Source organism: Cornus florida, unplaced genomic scaffold (assembly GCF_030987335.1).
Source record: "Cornus florida cultivar Cherokee Brave unplaced genomic scaffold, ASM3098733v1 CherokeeBrave_3.0.0_Hap2_Chr05, whole genome shotgun sequence".
Taxonomy (NCBI): Eukaryota; Viridiplantae; Streptophyta; class Magnoliopsida; order Cornales; family Cornaceae; genus Cornus; species Cornus florida.
Genome location: NW_026775575.1, coordinates 116257735 through 116275088, shown reverse-complemented (window position 1 = coordinate 116275088; position 17354 = coordinate 116257735). Strand labels below are relative to the sequence as shown.

At 34.9% G+C, this 17354-nt stretch overlaps 1 protein-coding gene across 3 annotated transcripts; it reads left to right on the top strand.

Annotated features, from left to right (window-relative positions):
- Positions 1–2517: 2517 nt before the first annotated feature.
- Positions 2518–15858, top strand: LOC132308873 (protein STRUBBELIG-RECEPTOR FAMILY 3-like). 3 transcript variants are annotated; one of them, XM_059807141.1, is made up of 17 exons: positions 2518–2721; positions 3170–3372; positions 3992–4121; positions 4219–4290; positions 4871–4936; positions 5061–5132; positions 5236–5307; positions 5410–5481; positions 5565–5630; positions 5803–5868; positions 6767–7161; positions 7271–7710; positions 8810–9081; positions 9876–10014; positions 12627–12763; positions 12856–13012; positions 15359–15858. In XM_059807141.1, the coding sequence occupies exons 2-17, from the start codon at positions 3252–3254 to the stop codon at positions 15440–15442; spliced, it is 2361 nt and encodes a 786-aa protein (XP_059663124.1). In that variant the 5' UTR covers positions 2518–2721; positions 3170–3251; the 3' UTR covers positions 15443–15858. The 3 variants fall into 3 exon arrangements, with proteins under 3 accessions (XP_059663124.1, XP_059663125.1, XP_059663126.1); XM_059807142.1 differs by lacking the exon at positions 2518–2721 and adding an exon at positions 2778–2913; XM_059807143.1 differs by lacking the exons at positions 2518–2721; positions 3170–3372; positions 3992–4121; positions 4219–4290 and having other exon boundaries at positions 5072–5132.
- Positions 15859–17354: the final 1496 nt, after the last annotated feature.

Genomic DNA, 17354 nt, shown 5'->3' with positions numbered 1-17354 from the left:
TTTTGCTAATATACTCATCTAAAATTTAAAAAGAAAAAGAGAAAAAGTTTAAACTCACCCAAAAGAATATAAAGTGGAATTTTTTTCAAAGCACAAGCAATACTTTTGACCCCACTTCTCTTTTTATGCTGTCTTGATGCAGATACATACATAGTAAGTGTGTGCGTGTTATGTGTATAAGTAGAATTCATGTGTGATTTCTAGGAATTTCATATGAAGGCATATTACTGCAAAAGTATGAGTTTTGATGACTTGAGGTTCAGTTCTAACTTTTAATCATTATTTTATATTTAAAGTGCAGAACTCCTCGTGAAAGGCAAAATCTGAATTGGTTTTATCAAATATATATATATATATGGCCATACACTGCCGTAGATCACTCGTACGAAATTGTTCATATTTTATTAATGATATGATATCACTAACTTATATTGACACATAATGATAAAACTCATAAAAATAAGATATTTTTATTTATATACCAAAATATAATTAATTTACGGCACAACTTACATAGTATCACTATCACCGACCCGGGAAAGTCTTTCACACCCATAATTTTGAGGCCAAAAGGTCTAAAAGGTAATTTGAGTGAAGTGGAGGTCTTGATAAATGGGAATGGAGCTTTCGGTGATTTGGCAGCGTCTATCAAATATCAAATAGATTCCGTGATACTTGACAGCTACTAGCAAATGGTCGGATCAAAAAGATTAAAATAAAACTGGTGACCTTTCACCACACGTTAATAAAAAAGTTTTCAATACTAAATTTTCTTTCTATCCGTTAAAGAGAGAGAGAGAGAAGAAAATTGAGTAACCTTACAAAAGTGACTTTTCTCAATTGGAATATACATAAAGCTTAATTTTTAAAAATATTGATAAACGCCCTTTAATTGTGTGGGCGTACTGGGCTTTGGATCATTTTGATTGTTCTTTAATTGGCCATTTTTAATTGGTCACTGTGTTTTATCATTTTTTTTTCGAGGAAAAAAGTTGAAAGATTTTTTCATCAAGAGATTCCACATATGTGATTTAAATAATCAATCTCTTCTTTATCTTTGTTTTGGCAGGAGGAAAGAAACGGGGCAGGAGGCGAAGGATAAAGCAAGGGAGAAAGAGATTGCTTACATGTGAAGAAATTATTATATGGGTTTGAAATTATTGGTCTTGGTCGTGCTAACAATTTTGTGTCAATTTTATAATTTTTTTTTATGTGTTTAGTATATGATTGGTTCCGGAATCATGTAATAATTTTTCATGTGAAATATTTGAAAGAGAATTCGGATCCTCTCATGTTTTACTTTATGGTTGCTGTGTCCAACCTTATTACATTACATATAAAACAACTCATCTTATTACATTACATATGAAACAACTCATATTACATTATTTATGTAACAATAACTTTTTTTATGTACCTGTTATACTATGATATAATGGGTTACATTAGCAATCTATATGCACTACAAGACCAAGGCACAATAAGAGGTCCAAATTTGTGAGAGAGATGGAAGTGTTTCTTTACTTGAGCTCAGCGCATTTTAGTAAATCGAAATAGGTTTCGAGGTTGGATTGTGCAATAGTTAAGGTTGAATTTGTTCCCTCTAGCACTTGTGCATTTAAGAAAATTACAAGCTTTATTCATTTGTAATTTTTTCTTTACTCACTTATCTATCTTTTATGGGAGTATTAATTAAAAGGGTTAAGTGTAAAAAACATCTCTAAAGTATGATTACAATACATATCACACCTCTCACATACTAAAAACATTCTTAAAGTTTCAATTTGGTACAAATAAGTCTCTCCGATAAATTTAAACCCCAAACTGACTAAATTACTCTTACTGAACCATTTTATAAAATATATTAAAATAAATAATTTTGTAAAATGACAATAGTGAAGGCAATGGAGGTGGAAGACAGTGAAGGTGGTGGTGATGGCAACAATTGTGTGGTGGCGGCGGTAAAAATGACACCGATAAAAGACAATCGAGGTGGTGGTAGGTTTTAGACTTCAAACATGAATATTTTTTGGGAATATAAATTTTTTTTAAAAAATTACTTAAGAATACAATGTTTATTTTATATATTTAGTTATGGAGCATTTGTTGTAACAAATTTTTATTCCACTCACATTAAATTTATATCAAATAAGAAATAGTTAGTCGATTTTATTTCATTCTTATGTACCAATGACAACATTCTCTAAACACGGGAATGTAAACCCCCATGGCTTCGAACCATGAAGAAGAATTGGAGAAAATTTTCCCAAATTGAGAAACCACATATGAGAGAACTGGCAGGGCGGCTAGTATTACCCATAATAGTTTGTGAAACTACAAGTTTTAATAAATTTCCTCAAAATGATACACCACGCGCATTTAAATCACACGAACACTCACTCTCTGACTAACTTGTACACCATTTAATTCGGGATTATTCACTAATCTTATTAGATTTCCCAAGACGATAATGTATGTAATAAAGTCACTTTTTTCACGAAATCTCATAGCGCGTGATTCTGGGCTCGTGAAAAAACAATGTATGCGCAAGCAAAATTAAGCAAATTGATATGTATGACTTCCACGCACAGTTTTGCTACTTAGAAAGAGAAAGCAGAGAGAGAAAAGCAGGAGAGGGGGGTCGAGTTTCAGACTGTTGTTGTAGTCTCTGCAACTTTCTAACGTTAGCTTTTTATCTCTCTTTTACCAGCTGTTTCAGAGGTTAGGGCTTTCTCTCTCTAAATTTGCTGCTAACTCTTTTTGATGCAATATGTTGTTAACGTCTATTTGGATTTCTTTGAATCTCAGCTACTGAGTTTTGCTTAATTCACAAAAATCTGTATTTTATGTAAACTCGTCACTGATTCTCTCACTGTTGATGCTATTTTTTACTTGAAATTCACTCAGCATTTGGTATGTTTTAGGGTTCTTCAAGTTCTCTCTAAGCTCATTTATTTTCCAAGATTTGATTTGATTCCATACATATGTATGTATTTGTATTAATTTGTTGTGTCTTAGTTGTCACAAGTTTTGTTTTTTCTTCTTTTATTTAATTTTTTGTTTTTGTTTTTTATTTTTAAATTTGTTGGAGAAAGCAACTAGTGGTTTGTGACTGTTGAGCCATGATGAGATCACCGACATTGCTTGTGGTTTTTGCTTTGATTTCCAGATTGGAGAGCCTTTTATGTGGAAATTATGAGAGGGCTTGTCAAAGAGAGGAAATTGATTCAAAAGGTTTGAGTTTTGGATCAATGGGTTGGAAGAGATCTGCTATAAATGACCTGGAATTGGAAATCTATGCCAAGGTCTTTGTGGGGTTTATTTTGATCTCTGCAGCGCAAATTTCGCGTGGTTACACTAATCCTGCTGATGGTAAGACTGAACTCAACCATTTCTGATTTTCTGGCACTGTTTGGTTAATTGGAAATGGTGAGAAAGAGAAGACAAAGTAAAGCTCTGAATCTTTTTATTTTGTGTTACCACATTTCCTATAGACTGAAAATTCACATTAACTTCACTTTAACTCAGATAAACGGTAGTGTTATATTGTTTGCTGGGAATGTGAGATTTATCGTTTTAGTTTGTTTTCTTTTTCTACCTTTCCCCAGCAACCAAAGCAATATTTTTTCATCTTGAGCTGGAAAATCTATCTTCTCTATAATACTTTTGAACAACTTTGATGCATTACTACACCAGAGTGATTTTTTTTTTTTTTTTTTTTTCTTGGTCTGTTTCTTATTGTTAGTGTTATCCCAACTTTTAGTCTAGGTAATTGGACCTGTAGACACGTTTATTGCCATGCTTTTATATGGCTATGCAACTTATAACCTATATGCTGTAATTTGTTCTTTTTTATTCTATTTTCTGGGCAAACCAAAACAAGGGTTGGTTTCATTTCCTTTTCTTTGTGCTCTTTTTTAGTTATCCTTCAGTTGTCTATAATCAATTTGTCTCCGATGCTTACTTTTGGTACTGTTTTATATTGGATCAGTTGCTGCAATTAATAATTTATATGCTGCTCTGGGATACCCTACTCTTCCTGGATGGGTTCCTACTGGTGGAGACCCATGCGCTGATGCTTGGCAAGGTGTTCAATGTAACAATACAGACATAAATTCAATGTATGTTAATTATTATCTAACTGTCCTCTTTAGTGGATAATGTTTATACAACAATATATTGCTAACTATAATCCTCTTAAAATTATTGGTTTTATAGAATTCTAAATGGTGCTAATTTGGGAGGAGAACTGGGTGATAACTTGGGATCGTTTTCTTCTATCAAAGCAATGTAAGTGCTTCTTTTTCTTGCTCTCTCTCTTTGTGGCACTGGCAAGACTTAATAGATTCTTTAATGGTTTTACAATAGTTTAAATATTTTCCCAAGGTTTTTGGTTTAGAGGTGAGCCGTTTGGCAGAGCACCTATAAGAAGAGGAACATTTGTTTGCATGGAAGGTAAGAGATAGAAATGTCAACCAAAACTAACATGGGCTGAAGTTATTATAAATTATTTTAAAAAGAAAATATAATAGGAGAGATGAATTGTAGCAGAAATGAATGTGGAAGAGAATTTATGTGGCGGACCCTTATGGGATTAAGGCGGGCAAGAATGATGACTACTAGGATCTACTCTCATAGTCAAATCCTCATCTTGTAGTTAGAATCATCCTGATGGGCTGATCTTTAATCTTCCTCCTGTGTGGTCCACAAGCTGAGTTACTGGCTGCCCCTCTGAGATAGATGCTAGTGGGTTGGGTGTATCTGCTCTTCTCCAGAACACAACTTATTTCATTTTCTTTTCATTTTTGCACATAATTCAGATTTATCCATTGAGGATGTCATTAATGCTTGTACCATTGTTTTATGGCAGTGATCTGAGCAACAACCACATTGGCGGTAGTATTCCAGCCAGTCTGCCCCTTACCATGCTGAACTTGTATGTTTTATAATATTTCATGAAAAAGGAATTATTTACATGATGCTGTCTTTTAGCTTTGATGCTTTAAGTTATTCTGCTTGCCTACTTATGCGAAACATATGATAGTCTTTACCTTTGGCAGTTTCCTTTCAGATAACCAGTTCACTGGAAGCATTCCAAGTTCTTTAGCCTCTCTAAGTCAACTGTCAGCTATGTAAGTTCTTGCCCCTCTCATGTTTGTGTAGATGTGTAGTGGTAGTTGCTCCCACTTTTATGAAAATGTATTTTCCTAATTCATAGTTCTGTATTTGTTTCAGGTCTTTGAACGACAACCAGTTGACTGGAGAAATACCTGATTCTTTTCAAGGCCTTACAGGGTTGATCAATCTGTAGGAACCCCCTTTCCCCTTCTTTTTATTTTCTATTTATCATTTTGCCAGCTCTACTTTTTGAAATTATTACATTTAATTGGACAATTTATCTTTGCACAGAGATTTATCCAGCAACAATTTGAGCGGGCATCTGCCACCCTCGTTAGAAAATTTGTCATCTCTAACCACCCTGTGAGTGATTTACATCATTAGGGCTCCCCTTCTTTTTGCACTTATTCTATCTATTTGGATAAAACTAACTTCTTGATTGACAGCCGTTTGCAGAACAATCAGCTTACTGGGACCCTTGATGTTTTACAAGATCTTCCCCTCAGAGATTTGTACTGTTCTTAACCATTTTGCATAAAAACTTCAGATGATCTTCTATTCTTTTTGTATGGCTTACATTTCAGGGATAACTTGTAAACAATTTTCGGAAGTTGTAGGACAAGATGCTTCCATTTCATGGTTTCCTGACTTGCACATTTTTATCTTTTCCTCCCTTTTGAACAGGAATATAGAGAACAACCTCTTCTCCGGACCTATACCTGTCAAGTTGTTGAGCATCCCCAATTTCAAGTAAGAGCCACAATATAATTTTGTAGTTTATTTTTCTTTTTGGTCACAATTTGAATGCATACTTTATATGGTTTTGGGTCATATATGACAGCTGTGAGTATAATATTCATTTCTAAATCACCGTCTCTCTCTCTCTCTCTCTGTGCCAAGCATGGGAATATATGTGGTATATTAATGTTACTTGTATAGATATAGTGGATACTTTATAAAGCTCCGCAACTAGTAGAAATATGCACTTAATTGCTTATCTCCCTTAAATATAGCAGGCCGTGAAAATCATGCAAATGTTTAGAAGTCTTCACAGCATCTTTGATTTCTAGCTTTCTGTATTTTCTAGACATTGAATTTGAAATAATGCTTGATAGGTTCCCATAAACAAGCACCCATAACGTATTGCATCACAGGTAGATAAGATTTTGGAAGCTTTAATTCCATTTTGTAGTGTTCTATTTTTGTTCATTATTGTCGAATACTTGCCAAAGATTGCATTGTGGACAAAGTGAGGTTCTTGCGTTTGTGATGAACCCAGTATCACGTAAATACTCTTATGTTTTGTCATCACATGTCAATGGCACCACATTATACTGCTTATGTCAAGGCACACTGGAGCTTGCTGAGACTGTTGCCAATACTTCAAGAACTAAAACAATACATAAGACCATGGTATTTTTTAACTGGAAATGAGCCTTCGTTGATTGAACTTAAACATCATGTATGAAAGATCACACCTGCCAGAACACATGGTACGTTATAACTGATGTTTAAGTTAGTCACTTCTGTCAAATTTTGCTATCAGCGAAGTTTTTTGGAATGGAAAGAAAGAGCATAGAGGTCACGGGTGTAAATATATAGTTGTTACTCTGTGCATTGCTTGCTAATTTTGCTTGTTACCGTGCAGAAAAGATGGGAACCCATTCAACTCTACTGTTGCTCCATTACCTCCACCTGAATCACCTACATCATCAATACCAACACCACCTCTTTCTGGGGCACCATCTTCCGAACAAATACCTGGGAAACAGGCTGATGGACCATCTGCACCAGAGGAATCAAATTCCAAAAGTTCAAAAAAGTTTTTTACTACTAAAAGGACAGTCTGGATATCAATTGCGGCAGTGTTGTTATTTATAATTCTGCTCTTAGCACTTGTGCTTTTTATGCCAAGATGTTGCAGAAGGTTGCAAGATATTGATAGGATTTCCAAGCGGCAAGAAATAGCTCCATATACTGGCAGCAGAGATAACACCATTGATAATGGATCCTTAGTCCAACCAAGCAATCAAACGGAGAAAGGTAGCAGCGAGTTTGTTTAGTCTGTATTCATTTTCTTATGTAAATTGTTCTCTTCCTTGTAAGGTTATGTTTTCCCATGACTAATGGCAATCTTAACTTCTTTGAACAGCTCCAAAAATGGCAGTTGGACCAAAGGAGGAACATCAAACAGGGCCAAGAAAAATTAGTAAGATCCCCAAGCCACATAATGAGCAGGAGCTAAATGTGCAAAGACTGAGTGCAATACCGAAACAGGACAGTCATGAGATAGATATGGGCAGAATAGATATTGATTCGATGCTACCGCCGCCGCCACCTCCCCCTCCACCACCACCACCACCACCACCACCACCACCACCTGCTTATTTTGAGAAGGTCGTTGTAAAGCCAATTGTGCCTGCTGAAGTAACTACAGGGAAGAGTTCCACCAAACCTCTGAATTTTCCAACTTATGTAAAGTCTTACACAATTGCATCTCTTCAGCAATATACAAATAGCTTTTCTCAAGAAAATCTTATTGGAGGCGGCATGCTGGGAAGTGTTTATAAAGCTCAGCTTCCTGATGGAAAGGTATACTTCTCGATTGTAATTGAATTCATGGGGATTAGTTAGGGTATAATTCTCAATTGTAATTGAATTCATGCGGGTTAGTTAGGGTTTTCTTTCTTATTTCCTTTTGCCGTGGACCTTTATAGCCTAAACATTATGTCTTAGTTCGTTGGCTCTGCCCTTTAACTCCATCTGCTGCTGATTATTTTCATCAGTCCTTGTGTGTCTAATTAGTATCGAACCAGCTGAACTAAATGGGTACACCGATTTAAGAACATCCACACACATATTTTGTCGGTACTGGATTAATTACATGTGTTATGACAATCTTGACTACAACCACTCATATAAATTGCACCAAAAAAAAAAAAAAAAACTCAGACCAACGTGAAAAACCAATCAATCCTCCATTTTTTTATTTTTTATTTTAGTTTTTGTTGCAATCAATCTTGTTTGGTATTGATATTTATATTTTTTTCTTTGTTTGTTTGCTTTTGTTTTTTCATTTCTTTTCTTTCTGGGAAGAGTGTCCATCTCTAAATTACTTGTTTCTTCTAGCTTTTTGTTGGGCTGCATTTCTTTTAACAAGTATTACTGAATTTCACTTTCTGAACTGTTATTATTGTTTAATGGGCAACTTGGTTACTCAAACAGACGCCATTTTACCAAAATTTTATGAAAACAGGAAGTCAGGAACAGTGTATGAAAGGATATTTTTTATTTTTTATTTTTATAAGATAGTTATACTACACAGGAATTACTGAATATCTTTTCATGCTTTAATTATACAAAAAAATTCTCTTTCTAGTCAAATTATTCAGCCATGTTCAACCAAATCTGTCTTGTTCTTTTTCCATCCATTTTTTCCTTTCTTTCTTTTCCTTATTGAGGGAGTTGGGGGATAAGATTGAGTTCTGCTAGATTAATGATCACGCAAAACAGGAATTTTCTTAATTGATAGGGTCAAATCAACACATGATTGTGTTACTCTTGGGCTGCTGATTGTATTCAGTTTTTTCTCTGTACTTTACTCACTTAATTCTCTTTAGTTCTACTCCTGGGATATATTTGACAGATTACCTTCAAACCTGACATTTGATCTTTTTGGATGATTTTGTAGTTGCTAGCTGTCAAGAAATTGGACAAAAGGGCTTCCAGTCAACAGAAGGATGATGAGTTTCTTGATCTTGTAAACAGTATCGATAAAATTCGTCATGCTAATGTTGTCGAGCTCAAGGGTTATTGTGCAGAGCATGGTCAAAGGCTTCTGATCTATGAGTATTGCAGTAATGGGACACTGCAAGATGCACTGCACTCAGATGATGATTTTAAGGAGAAACTTTCGTGGACTACCCGCATCCGGATGGCACTCGGAGCTGCAAGAGCCTTGGAGTAAGTCAAACAACCGCTGGGGCAATCATTTCTAATATAGCTCAACATCATTCTTTTCTCTTGTTTCTTGCATGCAAGTAAATTTCATTTTGGTGCTTTGAAGAAAGAAATGGAACAAAAGAGTTTCAATATTTAATAACTTGGATACTTTTGTTTTAACATGCTATTGGTTAGTTAATTTCGGTATAACAATTCCAGGAAGTAAGAACATAAATGAAGAAACTCAGGTGGGTAAAAGTGAGTAAAGAGTTCATGCCAAATGACTCAATAAGAGCTTTCTGATATGCCATATATTCTTTTTCGGCAGTTACTCAATTTTGGTTAGGATCCCCAAAGGAAGGCCTTTGTCCTTTAATATGGTTCATAGGGCTGCAAATGAATGTAGTTGATCATGAATGGTTTTGTCTCTTGATGGTAATAGGATCATTCATGTGTCCTCACTTTAGAAGCAAGACGAACTAAAGCACTCATTATAAACTCAATTTGTTTATGAACTGAGCAAGAGTAAGACTGCATCTTGGCTCCACGTCACTTAGTATTATTCCATAGGGTCCATGGAGGCTACTGTGATTCTACAAAGTTTAAGTCAGGAAAAGTCTCGGAAGGGAGAGAGGCTGATATGTGAAGACACAAGTCACACAACATATAGAGGAACTGGGGAAGAGTGGGGAAGGGCATTCTTTTTCTTTTTTCACTTGCAAGAATATTTGACTAAAATTCATTTGCATGAATATTTCTGTGAAAGCATCCACTATTTAGAGTAATAATGTTTCTCGTGGTTTTATGTGGTGAAGGTATTTGCATGAGGTTTGTGAGCCCCCTATTATTCACAGAAACTTCAAGTCTGCCAATGTTCTTCTTGACGATGAGCTTGCTGTACAAGTCTCCGATTGTGGTTTGGCTCCTTTAATATCATCAGGCTCTGTGAGTCAGGTAGGTCCTGATCTTTATAATTTCAAATATTACCAGTTCTACATATGTGCAGGTATGGACAACATCATGTTGGCCATCGCGGACACAATAAATATGTGGATGAAAAGAAATAATAAATAGAAACAATTTATTGTATAGTTGTGAACAATGGAGGACATCGCATTAGGCACTATATTCCATATAATGAGCCTAAGGGAACATGGTGAAAAAGACCATTCTTATAGTGTGAGCATCACACACAAGGAAGACTTTGAGCTAAATGACTCTAAAAGAACTAATTTTCCAATGGTAACTTCAGGATGGAACAAACATGACTATTTAGTCACCCTCTTCCATGTGAAGGACCAATAGGAATTGGTCATTATATTGATATTAATTCTTTATTATGTGATACCTATTCAACAAAAATGAATGTATACTTCCCTTGGATTGAGAAAATATGACTCCTTACCAAAGGACATGACCCATTGCGAAAGGATATGACTTACTGTAAGGATGCATGAAGGGACATGTTCGATTTTATAAATGGGACCCTGCACTAAATCTAATGCGCAACACAAGAAATCCTGAGAGCGTTAGTGTAGAGTTCTCTGTGTTCTAGTGTTCTTTCTTGTCTTCAGGTTGTCAGTGATTTCCAGTCTCACGACATGGATTCACTTTCTTTGGAAAGTTATTTTCCACAGGTTTCGTTGAGTTGGGACTAACAAGTCAAAAGATTGGATTGTTACTGGAATCTATATTTTGAACTATTTGTTAGAATGAGCAACTTCATTGAAGTGCAGCTAACAAGCTAAGTGAAGAGATGGCGTACATAGCAAGGGACAAAAGCTATCATACTGAAAGATTGACACTGATATTTAGCTGATTTGACTTAAAGAATATTAGAAGCAGCAGCTGCCAGATGTGTGGATTGTTGATGCTCATGTCAGGATGCAAGGAAAAATAATTATCCTGCATGCATCATGCTGTACTCATGAGCGAATTGTTGTGGCTTGTTCCAAGGGTATCCAGTAGGCTTAGTGGATATTTTGTTGGATGATCTTCATTTCTAATTTTGGACTTGCTTTTGGGGCTATTGATCTTCCTTGCTCCTTTCTTAGTGTGATAAAATACGAGAGATCAGTCATCAGCATATTTAATTGTCTGCTCAGGCTAGATTTCGTTCTCCTTCGAGCGGCAATGACTACGAGAACACTTATTATTTTCTGTTCAAGTATTGGCAGTCCTTTTGTGGATTTTGTTTTGTATTTTTAAGGGAGTAATTTTTTTTTTTTTTTGGGGTAAGTAAAAATGAACAAATGAAATGCCCCCACGCAGGATCAAATTTAAGGGAGTAATTTCTTCTTGGCTTAATGAGTTTAGTTGGTTTGAGCGGGATCCTTCTTTGCCGAATTAAGTTAAGCTTTGTCCGTTGCTACAGTTTTGGAAAGGGTTGTTGGAAAGCCCCGTTACATTGTACTTACAGGGCATGAGTGCATTTCTTTTCCAATTTTTTCCCTCAGATAAACTGAGCCCAAATGTGCTTTCTGTTCTGCTCCTTAAGCTTGGAAACAATTAGCTGGTCAAATTGGATTTAATGTTGAAGACAATTAACAAAGTTTGCTCAGACTTGCGAACTAAATACTTGGTCTTGAATGATAAAAGTGGCATTGTGTGTCTTGTCTAATTGGTTTGTTAAGGCATTGTGATTATCAGGATACCGTTGATGGTTCTTTTTTTTTTTTTTTTTGGTAAGTAAGCAGGTGAGTGTAATATAGAAACAAGGAAATTTACATGTTTTCAAGGGGCATACTCCAGGTTAACATTGGAAAGGAAAAACCCTAGAGCCACCACTCATATAAGAGCAAAATACAGATAAAGAGGGGCAAACAAAAGAAGAGCTATAGACATGTTAGTAGCCTCTTTGGTAACAAAAAGGGCAAAAGGCAGTATAACAATAGCAAGTGTTGTGTTAGGCCAACCATTGAGAGGGCAGTTGATGGCAATCAAAGTAAGTTTTATATGAATATTTGTAACAAAACCTCATAATACAATGTTTATGTAATAAAATTGAGCTGCAAACTTAATCCTAAATGTCAGTTACAATACATTTGTTTAGCCTCCATTTGATATTGAGAAAAAAAAATACATCCTAGAAAGGAAGTTTGACTTACTGATACAACTGTGACATTGATATGTGTGATGTTGCGACCCGTTGAATGAGCTTTGTGTGGGCCCAAGCCGACCAAAATTTTTGACCCCTTTTTTGCTTGTGCGTCGTGGACCCTAATTAGTACTATATATAAGGGTGTTTACGGTTTGGAGTGGGTAGAGATTTTGAGACATTGAAAATCGTAGAGAGAAAGAGGGGCTGAAACTTTTAATCTCCTATTTTTCGCATAGTGAAGACTTTCGCTGGATCTCCATCGTGGACGTAGGCTTTGCCGAATCACATATAATTCTGTTGTTTTCTTTGGGGGTGGCTTGTTTATTTTCTGTCGTGATTCTTGGTTTTATCTTGTGTTTGTTGCGTTTGTCGTAACAATATGTGATGAATCTATCTTCTTTATTTTATTTACCATGAAAACGTCTGGATCCTTACTGCAGTGTTAAACTGTTCTATCTACTCTCAGTTGTCAGGACACCTCCTATCAGCTTATGGTTATGGTGCTCCAGAATTTGAGTCAGGAATTTATACTTCCAAGAGTGATGTTTACAGTTTTGGAGTAGTGATGTTGGAACTACTAACAGGCAGAAAGTCACATGACAGGTAAAGAAAGAAGTAGAACCATATTTCTTTGTGATGTCACTGATGTGACACCCATTTTGGCCACTTTTTATCTTCTTCCAAATCAATTTCAGGACACGGAATCGTGGGGAGCAATTTTTGGTCAGATGGGCGATCCCTCAGCTTCATGATATTGATGCATTGGCAAGGATGGTTGATCCTTTTCTCAATGGAGAATACCCTGCTAAATCATTATCACACTTTGCCGACATTATTTCCCGGTGTGTTCAGGTGAGTTTATTTGTAGTAATGTTTTAAACTCTGCATATATTTAGTCCTGGAATATTCTTATAGTTTGGCACCATGAGTTCAGAGTTTAGTGTTGGATTTCCTATGTCTGTCGATACGGAATGTTTCACATGTAACAAGTGTAGGAGATTCAGTTTCATTTTATCTGCATTCCCTTTCTTGCTTTCCCTAAAATTCGGGCTTTACAATGAGTATACTATGGGGATTACTGAGACTTTTGTTTAAATTGAAGGTCTTCCTAACCTCTGCTCTGGCAGATTGATATGCTCAAAATGCTCAAAATACCAAAATGAAAAAAAAAAAGAAGGAAAAGAAAAGCTCCTTTTCAGACATACAACCATAAATATTATGCAAGTGATGGGCTGAGAGCATAAAAATAGGTTGCAGTTTAAAGGAGCTGGTAAAGTCCAGTTTGAGATGGGAAGGACACGACAACTTATTGTTGGGAAACGTGCAAGTTTTAAAAACTTTTTTAGGAATTTTCATACATAGATCTTGATTCATCACATAGAGACAAGTTTTATGCAAAAATAAAATATGATGTATCATTTAATTAATAAATTAAAAACTTACATCAAGGTTTGAGTAAACTTTAAATCTCTCCTCTAAAGTGAATGTTCTCACTTTTTGTAGATCCATTTGCTAGATGCCTTCTTCTTGGATCTCCATCTTCTTGGTAATGGTTTTGCCTTTAGGAATTATCCATAAGCCTCCATGAATGACCTTGCAAAACTAGGCTTGTGGGAGCCTCCATTAGATGAGAATCCTAACCCTAAATTTCTAGAGAGAGAAAAAATATATTCCTTTTTCCTTCTCCAAGTCTCTCCTAAAATATACATGAACCATGTATATATAGGCAACATAAAGATAAGGAAATGAAACAATAAATCATTCTCAATCTCTAATTACCATATCTCAAATTTAATAGGATTCTAATATCAAGTTGGGCTATGTGTGAGAATCTTTTGGGCTTATTATTTTCTTGGCTACAATAAATTAATAATTGGCCCGATCCATGGACCAAATTCAATTAATTTTATAAATTAATTTCTACTCCACTAAAAGAAATTAATTGAACTCCAATTAAATAATAAATAACCTCTAAGTCAATGTTACACTTTGACCTCTCTATGCATAATTAGTTATTGGATAAATAAAGTCATCAATCTGATTACTTAATTAATATATATATTTTGGTACCTTTGATTATTTCCGGCTTGATCACAATAAAACATTTGTTTGACAAAAATAATAATTTAAATAAATAAATATATAATAAATCATTTTGTCTAAAACATACGAAGGCCTTCGAATTTAATTTGTGATCAATCATAATCAATACAAAATAAATACAAGTAGCACTGATGCAAATATTGAGAATATAACCCTCTAACTATTAATTACATAACTACCCAAAGTGTCGATCTATGAATTCCGAAGTATCCGCCGAACAAATCAAAATAATTATTAATTAATAAAAGAGTCTTCTCTCATGCTTGAGAGTCAAATGCCATGACAGTGATAGGGAGCAATTGCATACGACGGCTCTTGCAATATATCTCAACCTAACGCGGATCCAGTTCAAGTCTTAGTTAATAATGAGTCCATCTATAATTACCGACTATGAACTATTTATGATTACTATTTATATTCATGTATTGATCGCCATCACATACATATATAAATATCTCTTGTAATCAAGTGGACACTATCAATTCCATAATGAATCGAAATATAATACATTAAATTCACCAATTGTATAAAGTATAAATATTTCAGATTTATTAGGAACATATGCCACTTTAATTCAAATAAGAATTTGCTATGCTAGGGCATATAAATCCCAACACTTATGACTTGGATGAAATTATGCCCCTAGATAAAGCAGAATGGCAAACATGATTCATGTAGTCATCCCAAAATAGTTGCCATTGAACTTGGTCTAGACTGTCTAGCGTATGTAAGCAAACGTGCATTCACATAAATGCAGCCAGTTAACAGAAGAAAACCCTTCATCCCAAGTTTAAACATAATGAAGATTCAAAGTTCAATTCTTATGGATGCTTTGACAGTTGGTCATGGTAATGCAAAAAATATTGTTATATATAGCTCAGGAACATTGCATCATTGAGAAATTAACTGACAGTTTCAGACGCCCTCCCAGGTTGTGCACCAGATTTGTGATAGTAATTTGTGGAGCTAATACATTTTTGCTCTCTATTTTCTTTACACAATAATGTATAATTAGGGATTTTGCCCTTTGCCATATCTATTATCTATCATTCTTCACGCTGGGTAGACCTAACCTTTTTTTCTTTCTTCCTCCAGCAAGAGCCAGAGTTTAGACCTCCGATGTCTGAAGTTGTTCAGGACCTCATAGAAATGATACGGAGGGAGTCTCCAAATAGATGATGGGAACTGGGAGATTAATCGATACAGACCGGTGATCTCAGTTCTCAAATAGTGAAGCTCATGATTAGCAAAGGTCTAGAAATTTCATTTGGTCGATATTAACCCAGGGTATTTAGGCTGCAGACTTGATGCTGGTGATAACACATCCCACAGTTCATAGACCAAGGGCACACCTAAATGGAGTTTGATGATAACCAGCTGCAGAACCTTTTGATTGGTCCTCCTGATTCTTCGGGTTAACTGTTTGCAATCCATTCTATTGTTCATTTAAACTATGTGATGAAAGCTGTGCTGCATAAATGCGCTGCTAAGCCCATTATTTCGTAATTATTCCTTACCATTAATTCTTGAATGAAATTTTTTTATGGTTTGCCTTTGTGATTATTATTGCAATATATTTTTATTGATTTTGCCGAGCCACCACCTCTTCCAGCACCCTTGATTAACCGGACCATTGAACTTGGTAATGATCCTTTAATGACCATATCTTTGTTGATCTGTTATGCATCTGCAAAAACTAAAGTAGAAGATTAAATTGAGTAGTAAATCTTTCAGAATGGAAGAAGCTAGTTTGATCTGTACATGTTTTTAGGGTAAGTTGTCTAAAATAATCCTGTATCAGAATTTTGGTTGAGGAATGTATCCAAAGTTGCATTGTTTTTTGGAATATAAATTCTTGATGACTTTACTGAGCTTAAACTTTAGTAACTGTGGAATTGTTGAAACTGTTTGGTTAGAGCATCTTCAACACTTGTGTATATATTTTTGTGTAAATTTGATGTGTCAGAGTAGATTTACATAAAAAAAACTTGTATTACCTATTTTTAGCTTCAACAGTTATTTTATAGCTTTTGTGTAAAAAAAATACTTCCCAATAATAATCAACCACGTGTCATACCAAAGATCTTACTTAACTTTTACAAACTTATTTGATTCATTTACTTTTTTGCGATTAAATCTCACGTCCCAATCCTCCTTAATTATTTTTTTCTTATATTTCACTTACTACAAAAACAAAAAATATGCAACAACAATTGCGGTTGAATTGACTAATCACTAAAATAATAATAATAATAATAATAATAATAATTTGTATAATTGTATTAAATAACAATTATATAAAATCGTGATTAAAATATATATGTAATCTTTGGCTGGTACATATTTATTTCATTAGAATAGAATGTAAAAGGATAAAAAATTTAAAAAAACTCTAGAATCTACGACGATGATTACAGAAGATAACAAGAAACGAAAGTGATGAATCAACCTATTTTTATTAAAAAAGAAAAATATAAGATGGTCGAATAGTTCTTATCTTGCTGTCAGTTGCAGATTCTTCTTTATGGCGCTCTAAAAGTGGGAAATAAAGGGGCGTAAAGAAATAAGAGAGAAGAAAGAGAACCGCGAGTGTGAAAGGGGGAGGAGAGAGAAAATGTACTTATGTGGCTGTGTAAAAGGGTTGTGTAAAATACACAACCTTTTTACACATGGGTTGGCAGTGTATCTTTTTTTTTTGGCTAGCATTGGAACTCACCTGGGCAGGGCCCCTTCGGGACCCACCTCAGGCTACAAACCGGGGATGCTGTCGACGGTTTCACACCTTAATAACAATTTCAGTTGAGAGTTATAATGGCGATGGATGAGTTCGAACCTGGAACATGAGCGTTTTCAGGTCGTTACCTTACAAACTAGGTCAAGCTCTTGGAGATTTGACAGTGTATCTTAATAGAATACATAATTTTTTTTTTTTAACAAATTATTAGAGATGCTCTTACGTCTCGTTTCCTATGCAATAATACATCATGTGGGGCATTAAATGTGATTGCAAAGGATAAGCTTTTATTTCACTGAGCTGACACAAATTTGATATCTGCTTTTTAAATTTATACTCGGACCGGATAGCTTTTCC